The sequence below is a fragment of the Gymnogyps californianus genome, chromosome 2 (genome assembly GCF_018139145.2).
Source record: "Gymnogyps californianus isolate 813 chromosome 2, ASM1813914v2, whole genome shotgun sequence".
Lineage (NCBI taxonomy): Eukaryota > Metazoa > Chordata > Aves > Accipitriformes > Cathartidae > Gymnogyps > Gymnogyps californianus.
The window spans coordinates 90,625,680-90,639,530 of record NC_059472.1 but is presented as its reverse complement, the minus strand read 5'-3'; the positions used below and the strand labels follow the sequence as shown (position 1 = coordinate 90,639,530).

Genomic DNA, 13,851 nt, shown 5'->3' with positions numbered 1-13,851 from the left:
ACCTCTGAAACAGTTTGTGCCTGTCTGAATCTTGTCAAGGGAGTTTTGAAGCTGAAATGGCTTGAAGCAACAATTAAAAATATATGTATATGTGACACTTCAGGATATTGAAGATAAGGAGATGCTGGGAGAGAACATACAAGAGGGAGAAATTAGAGTGCCAGTGAGAAATAGGTGCATTTATTAAATCTGTTCTTGAGCAGTGGCACTATATGTCAGGTCAGGGCTTCTTCAGTACATTAATAAAACTTGTATGGTACAAACAGGGAGCTCCTGACTCAGCTGAGTCATAAAAAGGAAGCATACAGGAGGTGAAAGCAGCATCAGATGACCCAGGAGGAACATAGAGAAGCTGTCTGAATACACAGGATAGATTAGGAAAGCCAAAGCTCTCCTGGAGTTGAATGTGGTGTGGGATGTAAAGTGCAACAAGACAGTGTACAGCAGGAAAAGGTAGACTAGGGAGAATGTGGCCCTGCTGCTGATTGGGTCCGGGACCTGGTGATGAAGGACATGGAAAAGTCTGAGGCCTTCTTTTGCCTTCATCTTTACTGGTAAGACTGGCCATCGGGAACCTCAGCCTTCAGACTGCTGAGACCTGTGGGAAAGTCTGGAGCAAGGAAAACATAACCTTAGTGGAAGAGGATCAGGTTAGGGAACACTTAAACAAATTGGACATGCACGAGTCTACGGGGCCTGATGGGATACACCCAAGAGAGCTGAGGGAGCTGGCCAATGTCACTGTGATAATCTTTGAAGCGTTGTGGCAACGGCTGGTGAGAGGGGTTCCCGAGGACTGGAAGAAAGCAGATATTATCACTGCTATCTTCAGGAAGAGCAAGACAGAGGATCCAGGGGACTACAGACTGGTCAGCCTCACCTCAACCCCTGGAAAGGTACTCGAGCAACTAATCCTGGAAGCAAACCATTTCTAAACATATGAAGGACAAGAAGGTGATTTGGAGTAGTCGGCATGAATTTATGAAGGGGAAATTACGCTTAACCAACCTGGTAGCCTTCTAAGATGAGAAGACTGGCTCAGTGAACCAGGGGAGAGCAGTGAATGTTGTTTATTTTGACTTCAGCAAGGATTTTGATACTGTCTCCCATAACATCCTCATACACAAACTGATGATGTACAGGCTAGATCAGTCACCTCCACTGACAGTGAAGTGGACTGGAAACAGACTTAACTGTCAAGTTCAAAGGATTGTAATCAGGGGCACAAAGTCCAGCTGGAGGCCAGTCACTAGAGGTGTACAGCAGGGGTTGGTACTGGGGCCGATACTGTTTTAACATCTTCATTACTGACCTAGACAGAAGGCACCCTCAAGTTTGTACATGATACAGAACTGGGAGAAGTAGTTGATGCAGCAGATAGACGTGCTGCCCTTCAAAGGGACCTCAACAGGCTGGAGAAATGGGCAGACTGGAAGCTCATGAAGTTCAAAAAAGGGAAGTGCAAAGTCCTGCACCTGAGTAGAAATAATTTCCATGCACCAGGACAGTCTGGGACCAACTGGCTTGACCATGAGCCAGCAATGTGCCCCTTGCAGGAAAGGCCAATGGTTTCTTTGGCATCACCAGGATGAGGAGGAGGAAGGTTATTATTCCTCTCTATTCAGCCCTGACAAGATGCATCTGAAAGTGCTGTGTCCAGTTCTGGGCTCTCCAGAAAGAGAGATGTGGACATACTGGACCAGGTCCAGAGAATGGCCATTAAGATGAGTGAGGGATTAGAGCATCTGTCACAGGAGAGTGAGTGAAAGCTGGGACTGCTTATCCTGGAGGAGAGATTGAGAGAGCTGGAACAGGTTATTCTGGAGGAGAGTAGACTTCAGGAGGATCTTATCAATGTATATAAATTCCTGTCTGGGGGAGAAGAGTAAAGAAGATGGACAGATTCTTCTCAGTGTCCAGTGAAGAGACAAGAAATGGGCAAAAATTCAGATACAGGAAATTCCATTTAAGAAAAAAGGTTTTTTATGCTGAGGGATGTCAAGCACTGGAACAGGTTCCCCAGAGAAGTTGTGGAGTCTCCATCAGTGGAAGTATTCAACACTCAGCTAGACATGGCCCTGAGCAGCCTGCTGTAGTTGGCGTTGCTTTGAGTAGAGAGTTGGACTAGACTGATCACCAGAGATACCTTCCAACCTCCATTCTGTGAGTGAGTTGCCTGCAACTGTGTTCCTGTATTGGTTAGATCGTCACTTGAAAATTGGTATTGAGATATGCCTAAGTAGCCTGATTTTACTGAATGTAAGGTATTTGTACATTTTTTTATTATGCTTGAGAAAACATGAGTGGAGCAGTCACAAATGGACACTTTTGTTAGTAGTCTCTCAGTGGAGATGTCAAGGGACAAATGGAAGAGAGGACTGCATGGTTTGACTACTTCCATATCAAGATTGTAGCATGACAGAGAAATACATGCAAAAACTTCTGCTGCCTTTACGGTTCTTCTGCTTGCTTGATGACTGAAGGGAGACAATTGGAGGTGATATTAGTATTGATCTTTTAGTGAATCATGTCTGTTATTTTGGAACAGTGTCATAATTAGCAGATTTACTCAGTAATGCTAAGCAGTATTTTTTTCCCTGTGTTTATGTGATGAGTGACAATCTTCCTGTTAATCTTGCTGTTGCATTTAAACAAAGCTATGTATTTGATAGTAATAGTGGTGTAATCACCCTGTTGGATGACAAACCTGACAAACCTTGAAACCACTAACTTTAGATCACTGATTACTGTGTTACTATTTTTTTCAAAATATTATTTGGAGGTAATCAAAAGTACCTCAAAATAATGGGTGACAGATCAGACATGTGGCCAAAATGGAGATTTTTTTTTTGCCACTGCCATGAAAAGAGCATAACTGTATTTGTGGATGGCAAGCTTGTAAAAAAAAAAAAACAAACAAAAAAACAACAAACAAACAACAACCCCCCCCCCCAAAAAAAACCCAAACCAAAAAAACCACAAACATCCCCCCCATCCACCAACCCCCCAAAAAACCCCAAACAACCGACCACTACAAAACAAACAAACAAACCAACCACACTTGATTCTGGGTTGGATTTTGTTTTTCTAAAGCTCGATGTTGAAGTTTCCTTAACATATTAAGTCTTGATACTGTAATGAATTATTTCATCTTAGTGAAGAACACTTCTATGAAAATTTCCTGAACCTTTTGATGATATTTCCTGGGATTTTATTGTTCTTTTGTTTGTTTTTACAGAATAGCAACTGGTTTGCTGACTCTCTTGATCTCTTGCTTCTCATTGACATCTCTTTGTCAAAGCAAAAATAAGTACAGAAATAACGAAGATCTGAAAGTACATTTTTATCAGGTCAGTTGCTACTTTTCAGTAATTCTGAATGTTAGAGAGTTTTTACGTGCAAATTTTTACATACTTCCTAAGAATGTGTTCCTACCAAGGCCACAATTTTCAAGAAGAAAATGATTGTTCCTAAGAGTTTTCCCCTTGACTATTTCAAGAAGACCGTGTGCTCATGGTAATATGGAATTTTAAGTATCGTAATGCTGTGTTCCCAAAAGCTCATCCTGTGCACATTTATGTGTATTGATACATAGATGTGCATACGCATTTTGATGCTCTACTGAGAGAGTTTGAGAGTTTGTCCTGCCTTCAGTCTGTGTATGTAACTTCCAGTGACCTTTGCAGGAATTGCACATGCACACTAAGGACAGGCTTGCTGGTTCAAAGGGTTCTTTCCAGTTTCTGGCTGTTGAATAACAGTGTGAGACTGATACTGAGCTGGTTTTCTGTTGGTTAAATCTTCTTTCAGATGAAAGATGAGATTTTTTTCTTTATAGCTTCATGAAATAGGTAGATCTTTTCATAGTAGGTGATAATTAAGTTCTAGAGAGCCTGTAAGATTCTAATAATACTTTGCATGTCTGCTGTCCTCTTTTTTTTTTTTTTTAACTTATTACAATATAATGGTTTTATTTCAGGACCAGCTTTATTGGTTATGACTTACGTGCTGGAGTTTCTTATTGAGCTAAGCAATGCATTCATTATATCAGTGATTTAGGTACGGAGCTCAAATTGATTAAAAGGAGGAGGGGAAAGAATAATGAATGCTTAAAATGCCTTTACCTGAATGTGCACATGTGTATAATTGTTGGTGGTTTCTCTTAACTTTTCCAGCTTAACTGCAGAAAAGAGGTATCAGTTCCTTTCCTAAGCATTTAGGACAGATATTTTCAGCATATACTCAGCAGTGGATTTCTCACTGGAATGCCTGAAAACAAATTGTGCTGGATGGGGGAGTGAGAAAGCAGCTGGGTAGGCATCTGGCAGCCAGCCAATGTCAACTTACCACACAACTGCTGCAGCATCTCATGCGGTGTAACTTTGTGGAGAAGCTCACAAATGATGAAATAGATCTGTAGTCAAAAAGTAATGGCAGACTATTCTTGAGCCAACTTTAGAGAATCAGGAAATCCACTCACAGAGCCCTGAGATACTTAATTAGAAGAAAATGTTCTGCCTGCTTGTTCAGGGAGTAATGTCTTTGTTTTCTCCCAACCTTTAAGAAGATCATAAAGCTCCTCAAATTGCTTCTTAACCAGAGGATATTTTACAATAGTGACATCTAATTACTAGTCTCTATTAGATTTTTATTTCAAAAGCTTACTTGGGAATGGAAAACACGGGATCCACCATTCACACTCTGGGTAAGGAAAGGATTGGGAGGGGAGATTATTCAGACTTAGAGGGGGAAAAGGACATTACAGAGGCATTACCAATTTCTAAGTAAATAACTTGTTTTGAGGTTAGGTTGCATTTAGTCGCTTTGAAGCATACAGGAATACAAAAGGAAAACGTTTGTCAGAAGACTAGTCTTTCTAGGCAATGGAATTCCATTGTTCTCCTTTTTCTTTTTTGTTGGAGTTTTCAATGGGGATGGGGAAGGGGTTAATCCTCAAAAATGTTGGTTTGGAGCATTTTGAACACATGAGTTTTGATTTACAACTCCTAGGCAGTTTTAAGGGGGAGATGAATCCTCTTGTCAGCTGAAGTCCTCAGTCAGATGAAACATACCTATTTTGCAATGACAGACAGTGATCAGGGCACTGACATTCGTATACATAAGCACACACTATCAGGTTCCTGCTTTGCATCTGACAAGGGGTTTCTTATAAGTAGTTTTTGCAGCTCCCCCATATGTGGTGTTTGGAGGCAGTCACTGAAGGTTATGCTTTCCTCTGATAACATTGTTCCTTCCTACACAGTAAACTAAGATTGGTTGTTTGGTGTTTCTTCATTTTTGGGGATGAGAAGATAGATTAATTTGCTACAGGTAGATCTTCTTTGTGTGCCACTTTCCTCCAAACATTGAGTGAAGTGGAAGGGAAAATATGGCGTCCCTTCCTCATACTCTTTATGGTTTGTCTTGGGATTCCCCTAGCCACTCTGCTAACATCTTTTATAGATTCAGCTCTAACTAAAACCCTTTAAATTACACAATGGAGAAGGAATAGCTGGTGTTTCTAGGTTTTTTTTCCTTTTAGCAAAAAGCCTACTTATCTGGCCAAATGTCTCTGATCAGGATCCCCTGACCCTGGTTTTTTGGTTTTGGGGTTTTTTTTTTTTTTAAATCCTTTTCCTCTTTGTTTTGGTAGTGTCTGTGTGCAAGAAGCCTCTTTGAAGTCTTTCATTTCACCTCACCTCAAATTTTTGCATCTGCTCATTTGGGATGAGATGCATTTTCATACAAGAAATATTTCCCAAAGGCTCAAGTAGTTCTTATTTGCTTAAGTTGTTCTTCACAAGTTATTTTGGAATTGCATCTGAATAAAGACGCTTCCCTTTTCAGTTCTCTTCCTATTTCAGTCACAGAGAGGGATTCATCACAGCCTAGGCTTTTTGTTGTGCTTATGATGAATTTTTTTTCTCTTCTGAAGACGACTGTCTTCTTTCTTGTCCAAGTGAGCTTCTTTTTCCATCTGGGAATTAGCCTGTGGTGAAGATATCATGCCTGGTAAGGAACAAAGCTTGTTCCATTACATTAATTGCTGTCCTTTTGGTCAAAAAGAAACCAGAGTTGGCAGAGACCATCAGAATAGGAAAAAAACCCGCCAGTTTGCGTGTAGTCCTCCACAGAAAAAATAATTCCCTCCGATCCAGTCCTGAACTATGTATTTTTGTATTGGTTTCTCCATGAATGGTGCAGAGTGTATACCTTAGCAAATGAGTATGAACTACATACCTGTATGGATCTGAGAGGCCATTTACAGGCTACTCATTTATTCACTGGTTTTTGTACCTACACACTATAGATTTCCAACATGGGTATTAGCCTTAAAGAAACAAAAAAGTCCCAGACAACCAAACAGCATGATCAAAAAGATTTTTCAGCAAAAGTGTATAAATAAAGAAATTTTTAAAAGTAAAAATGCAAGCTTGAGTAACTTCATATGGTTACCTTTACATTTCTGTTACAAAAGCTTCAGTTATGTTTAGACCTAATTTTGAAGTTTTGATACATGTCACTGTTTGCTTAAGGCAGAAGATATTAATTACATCCTCAGTTTCTGAAAATTGCCAAGAGTTTCTCAGGTTTTCTCTTCATATCATTAAAGCAGGAATAACACTTTTTTGCTGAATTTTGTTTGCTGTGGCAAGGAGAGAATTGTCTTTTGGTTAATGCTACCATTATGTCTTCTAGTGAGGTGGGTGTCGGTCTCTTTTCCCAAGTAACAAGTGACAGGACAAGAGGAAACGGCCTCAAGTTGCACCAGGGGAGATTTAGATTGGATATTAGGAAATATTTCTTCATTGAAAGGGTTATCAAGCACTGGAACAGGCTGCCCAGGGAAGTGGTGGAGTCACCATCCCTGGAGGTATTTAAAAGACGTGTAGATGTGGCACTTAGGGACATGGTTTAGTGGTGGACTTGGCAGTGTTAGGTTTACGGTTGGACTGGATCTTAAAGGTCTTTTCCAACCTAAATGATTCTATGATTCTGTGATCTTTGAGAAGTCATTAAGGCTTCAGGAATGGTGAAAACAGGAGTTAGTTATAATCCATCAGCTAGCCTGCTGCAGTGCTTACTGTACAATATTTTTTTTTTGCTGGAGAGAATACCACTTTCTCTTTGCCAGCAGTTTCATAGGTGAAGTCCAGTTTTTGCTGCACTACCAAAAACACTGCTGTTTTCATTGGTTGATAATGTTAGGCCAAGTTGTTATTTCTAGGAGGCTTGAACTTCAGGTGGGTCCAAGGTGGTCAGTTTATTAGTTTTGTCCTCTAAATTAGGAGGAGAAATAAACAGTAGGAACCTATGTCATATCGGTGGAACTAGGGGACAGGAAGAGTGTTTTCAGCCAGCCTTGTATAGTGTCCAGCTGATGATGCTGGTTCTCCTACCATTCTCTCTATGGGTTGTTATGTTAGATGCTTAGAAGAGCTCCCGGCCAGAGCTGCTGGTGGAGAGGTGTTGGGACTGCAAATGTCACCCTTGGTTTCCTCTCTCTAGTTGTGACCTATGGATGAGTGTTTCTCGGAGGCCAGCTCTTAAGCTGTTCAAGAATAATCTCTGAACTTCAAAGAAGGTTGTGAAGGGGGAAAGAAGACAGATTCTTAGCTGGTGACCTCAGTTCACATCTCCAAGTTGCTTCTGTGCTCTTTCACAGTCCTGGAGATGTAGGTGAAAGCTGAGAGCAGTTTGAATGTTACTTAAACTGTGAACACAGGAGTCTCAAAAGCAGATGCTGAGCCCTTCCCTAGACACTGACATAGATCTACCAGCAGTAAATTGGGTTTACTAACATGCCCATGTCATCACAAGTCTTCCAAGGCACAAGATATATTATGGGAGATGACACAAAGTGAGTGCAAAGTGACTTCACCAGTGGCTAGGGGATAGCAGAGGGATTACCAGAGCTCGTGACACTAGAAGAAGTTGAAAAGATAGGTCAAAGGGGAGAGATCTGGCCTGAATACAGCAAAAGCATCCCAAATAAACATCAGAGGTCCAAAGGGGCCAATACCCTGAGCTTTTGGAGGCTTAATGCATTGACCTAGCTTATTGATGTCACACAGAAATACAAGTTACATGTTCTTGTGGCTTGAAACTAAGTAGAAGCAGCAGACACTGAGCACCCATGAAACCGGGCCAAAAAAGGATGCTGACTGCTAAGAGTATCCTCTGGGCAGGTACCACTAGGTATCACTGTGTCTGGCAGGGGAATGGCAGCTATTCGTATGGTAAAAAGTCACGGATGTGAACACTGTGTAGTTGCTTTGCACTAAAAAAGCCACAACAGGAATTATATCTGGTGATGCAGTCTTAAAGCACATGTTTGCAAAGTACCGTGCATGCTTGATTTGCCTTTTAGTGGAACTGCAGAATTGTGAATAAATAGCAGTAATTTAAAACTTGGCTCACGCATTTTCTTGGATAATTGTCATCTTCCAAAAATAACTGACTCATGGGGTAATTTTCCTAAGGCTTTTTGCACCTACTTGATGACTGAATGGTGTCTCTTGAATTAGTCAAGGAAAAAAAAACCCTCTTCAGCTTCACTGCTTCTCCAAGGCAGAGGGCTCTGCTTGAGGTGGCTCAGACAGTTTCATTTGAACAGTCTGCTAAGATTGCAGCTTCTTTCCATCTCTTAAAATCCACCTCCTATCTGCTCTGCTGCTGCTGTCTCTTCTTACAGGAGCTGTGCTGCCCATGCAAAGCTCTTGCCTTAACTAGCCTTCCCCTGCACCCTGCACCTGATCCTGCAGCAAAGCCAGAGGTTCTGCAAGTTCTTTGTGGTTGCTGTTTGAGGACAAGTGCTCCTCGAAAAACTGGGAGCGTATGTTTTCTGTGGTTTACATGAGTGTTTAAGTAGTTACTCTTGACAAAGAGCATATCATGATATCATGTCAAATCAGTGATCCAGGGCACTTGTTTAAACTATTTAAAAATAGCACAAATAATGAGAAGAATTAAAAAAAAAAACTAGAAGGAAGTTTTAAAAAGCATAAATTGTAAAAAGCTAGAAATACTCGACACTATGTGCCAGACTTCCTGTTCTTATGTTGATTCAGGTGAGGTGTTTATGCAACTCTAAAGAATATTTACATATTTAGTATGGGATGGCAGAGATCCATACATTAATTATGTGTTTCATTGTCTGATTTCTTCTTTCTAGATGTTGAGTATTGCACTTTCGACATATGTTGTGAGCAGTACCCACGACAGTCTTAAGAACAAACAGGGATTGCCTGTATTGAATCAAATTATTAGCTGGATGACTCTAGGTAAGAACATCTTCCCTCCCAAACTTGTCTGCTGATAGTTTGTGGGGTTTGGGGTTGGGTGAGGGGTGGTGACACTTTTTTATTAACATCTTACTTCTGCACATATTCCTTTGTTTGACTCCTAATAGTTCTTCCATGTGTTCACTATTCTTTCCTAAGTGAGGTTTTTTGAGGAATGTGTTAGGAAGTCTTCTAAAATATTACTCCTTTGTAGGTTTGTAAGAAAATGCAAACAACTTTGATTTACAAGTAGCTTTATCTTTTGTTTTGAATATTCTGAATATCTTGAAGACCCCTTTTAGGGATATAACAGTATAAATTCCCTTTTTGTTTCACTTGGAGCCAGATAAGGGTGATCTGAGATGTTTTGCAAGCAATCCAGTTAAGCGTAGGCAAGTGAGGAAAGGTTGTTGCTGTATTTCATAGAAACTTGAAGTTGCAGCTGATGGCAGAGACCCTTGGGGTATGGAAGTGCTTTTCAGAGCTGCCTTGCAAAATACCTGTGAACTAATGATTCTAATGTATGTTTGATATCTGTTAGAACCTAATTATTAAAGAAAAAAAAAAAACAATTTACAAGTCTACGGATTTTTCACCACTCTAAAATTAAAATGCTAGTGCCAGCAATAGATGCCCAGAGCCTGGAGAGGGATCACAGGTCAGCAGGAGAGCACCTGAAGAGCAGCACAAAGGAATTCCAGCCAGTAAGTCAGCTTCATCAGGGGCCCAACTTAAATGCCTCTATGCAAACGCACGTAGCATGGGGAATAAACAAGAGGAGTTAGAGACATGTGCACGCCTGCAGGGCTGTGATCTTATTGGCATCATGGAGCCTGGTGGGATGGCTTCTATGACTGGAGTGTTGGAATGGAAGGATACAGGCTCTGTAGGAAGGACAGGCAGGGGAAACGAGGAGGGGGTGTCACCCTCTATGTCAATGACCAGCTGGAGTGCATGGAGCTCTGCCTAGGGATGGATGAGGAGCCGATCGAGAGCTTATGGGCCAGGATTAAAGGGAGGGCAGGAACAGGTGACATTATAGTGGGGGTCTGCTACAGGCCGCCCGACCAGGAAGACCGAGCAGATGAGGCCCTCTACAGACAGATAGGGGCAGCCTCACATTCACAAGCCCTGGTCCTCATGTGGGACTTCAACCACCCCAGTATCTGTTGCAGGGACAACACAGCAGGGCATAAGCAATCCAGGTGGTTCCTGGAATGTGTTGATAACTTCCTTCTCCAAGTGATAGAGGAGTCAACGAGGAGAGGTGCTATGCTGGACCTTGTTCTCCCCAACAAGGAGGGGCTGGTGGGGAATGTGAAGCTCAAGGGCAACCGTGGCTGCAGTGACCATGAAATGGTGGAGTTCAAGATCCTTAGGGCAGCGAGGAGGGCGCATAGCAAGCTCGCTACCCTGGCCTTCAGGAGAGCAGAATTTGGCCTCTTCAGAGATCTGCTTGGTAGAGTACCATGGGATAAAGCCCTGGAGGGAAGAGGGGCCCAGGAAAGCTGATTAATATTCAAAGATCACCTCCTCCAGGCTCAGGAGCAATGCATCCCAACAAAGAGGAAGTCAGGCAAAAACACCAAGAGGCCTGTGTGGATGAACAAGGAGCTCCTGGACAAACTCAAACACAAAAAGGAAGCCTACAGAGGGTGGAAGCAAGGACAGGTGGCCTGGGAGGAATACAGAGAAATTGTCCAAGCAGCCAGGGATCAGGTTAGGAAAGCCAAAGCCCTGATAGAATTAAATCTGGCCAGGGACATCAAGGGCAACAAGAAAAGCTTCTATAGGTACGTTGGTGATAAAAGGAAGACTAGGGAAAATGTGGGCCCTCTCCGGAAGGAAACAGGAGACCTGGTTACCCAGGATATAGAGAAGGCTGAGGTACTCAATGACTTTTTTGCCTCAGTCTTCACTGGGAAGTGCTCCAGCTACCCCGCCCAAGTCGCAGAAGGCAAAGGCAGGGACTGGGAGAATGAAGAACCGCCCACTGTAGGAGAAGATCGGGTCTGAGACCATCTAAGGAACCTGAAGGCGCACAAGTCCATGGGACCTGATGAGACGCATCTGTGGGTCCTGAGGGAAGTGGCAGATGAACTGGCTAAGCCACTATCCATCATATTTGAGAAGTCATGGCAGGCCGGGGAAGTTCCCACTGACTGGAAAAGGGGAAACATAACCCCCATTTTTAAAAAGGGGAAAAAAGGAAGACTCAGGGAACTACAAGCCAGTCAGTCTCACCTCTGTGCCTGGCAAGATCATGGAGCAGATCCTCCTGGAAACTACGCTAAGGCACATGGAAAATAAGGAGGTGATTGATGACAGCCAACATGGTTTCACTAAGGGCAAATCATGCCTGACAAATTTGGTGGCCACCTACGATGGGGTTACAGCGTTGGTGGATAAGGGAAGAGTAATGGACGTCATCTACCTGGATTTGTGCAAAGCATTTGACACTGTCCTGCATGACATCCTTGTCTCTAAATTGGAGAGACATGGATGTGATGGATGGACCACTCAGTAGATAAGGAATTGGCTGGATGGTTGCACTCAAAGAGTTGTGGTCAACGGCTCGATGTTCAAATGGAGACCAGTGACGAGTGGCATTCCTCAGGGGTCGGTATTGGGACTGGTGCTGTTTAACATCTTTGTTGGTGACACGGACAGTGGGATTGAGTGCGCCCTCAGCAAGTTTGCTGACGACACCAAGCTGTGTGTTGTGGTCAACATGCTGGAGGGAAGGGATGCTATCCAGAGGGACCTTGACAGGCTTGAGAGGTGGGCCCATGCGAACCTCATGAAGTTCAACAAGGCCAAGTGCAAGGTCCTACACATGGGTCAGGGCAATTCCAAGCACAAATACAGGCTGGGCAATGAGTGGATTGAGAGCAGCCCTGCAGAGAAGGACTTGGGAGTGTTGGTTGATGAGAAGCTCAACATGACCCAGCAATGTGCGTTTGCAGCCCAGAAAGCCAACTGTATCCTGGGCCGCATCAAAAGAAGCGTGACCAGCAGGTCAAGGGAGGTGATTCTCCCCCTCTACTCCGCTCTCGTGAGACCCCACCTGGAGTACTGCGTTCAGCTCTGGGGCCCCCAACATAAGAAGGACATGGACCTGTTGGAGTGAGTCCAGAGGAGGGCCACGAAGATGATCAGAGGGCTGGAGCACCTCTCCTATGAAGACAGGCTGAGAGAGTTGGGGTTGTTCAGCCTGGAGAAGAGAAGGCTCCGGGGAGACCTTATGGCAGCCTTCCAGTACCTAAAGGGGGCCTACAGGAAAGCTGGAGAAGGACTTTTTACAAGGGCCTGTAGTGATAGGACAGAGGGTAATGGCTTTAAACTGAAAGAGGGTAGATTTAGATTAGATGTAAGGAAGAAGTTCTTGACTGTGAGGGTGGTGAGGCACTGGAACAGGTTGCCCAGAGAGGTTGTGGATGCCCCCTTCCTGGAAGTGTTCAAGGCGAGGTTGGATGGGGCTTTGAGCAGCCTGGTCTAGTGGCAGGTGTCCCTACCCATGGCAGGGGGGTTGGAACTAGATGATCTTTAAGGTCCCTTCCAACCCAAACCATTCTGTGATTCTATGAAATGGATTCAAGATTAATGCAGCTGAGTGTGATCAGTGTGTGTGTGAGCAATGCTCTCTTTGTAATGTAGGTTACTTTGAAGCGTTTTCCTTTCCATCATGCTTTCCTAACTCTTTGTAGCCTGCTAAGCTAAGTGGGGTCTCTGTGTGGATGAATTCTTTGCAGTTGTAAAGTTGATGAAATCAATTATGTTCTGCTTGGCTTACTGGAGCAGGAATTGAGGGTAAAGGTTATCTTTCTCTCCTGTGTAAGGGTGAGAGAAAAACATTTCTCATCTAAGAGATGATTTGGGTAGTCAGAGAGGTCTAGAGTTTTGAGGGAAAAGTATATTAGAAATTCTCTTTGCTGTGGGTGATGTTTCTATGATAAAAATAAAGCTAACAGTGAAGTAAACTGTATGTACTCAAAAAGTCTACTTGCTGCCACGGTAGTATTGAATATTTTAGCGAAGTCTTTCAGACTGGAAATAATCATTTTAAGTGAATATGATATACAAGGTAGGAGCTTTATGTACTTGCTGAAATTGCTCTACATAATTAAATACAGAACTAAGCAGGTAAAAAGCTAAGGCATCCAACAACTTGTCCTCAATACTCCTGTTGGAGAGAAATGCCTTGTCACGACCATAACCACAACTAGCATCTGCCTTGTCACTAGTGTGTACCACAAATGTGGCACCATAAGAATTAAGGTACCAAGGTCTACTGTAGTTTTTCCAAGGTTGGTGGCATTACAGGTGGTCAAACTCCTCTTCATCTTTTTGCTTAGTTGTGGAAGAATGGCACTGTTACTTACTGAACTCTCTTTTTGCACCTCTGTGTGTATTTATATAACCAGAAACACATAGTTACCAGTATTTATTCATAATAAGACTGATACGAGTATTATTATCATGTCAGTATGTTAATGAGACTTCTGCAGTTTCCTAGCAAATTGTTCCCCCCTCCCCAGCTATTCATTCTGATTAATATGAAGCCTAC

The 13,851-nt window shown here is 42.8% G+C and overlaps 1 protein-coding gene across 1 annotated transcript in view; it reads left to right on the top strand.

The window, feature by feature from the left end:
- PIGN (phosphatidylinositol glycan anchor biosynthesis class N) overlaps nucleotides 1–13,851 on the top strand; it is a 103,233-nt gene that overhangs the window by 61,826 nt on the left and 27,556 nt on the right. Inside the window, exons 19-20 of the mRNA XM_050891291.1 lie at nucleotides 3,239–3,350; nucleotides 9,176–9,284. Of these exons, the coding sequence (XP_050747248.1) occupies nucleotides 3,239–3,350; nucleotides 9,176–9,284 (221 nt within the window). The remainder of the gene's footprint in view (nucleotides 1–3,238; nucleotides 3,351–9,175; nucleotides 9,285–13,851) is intronic.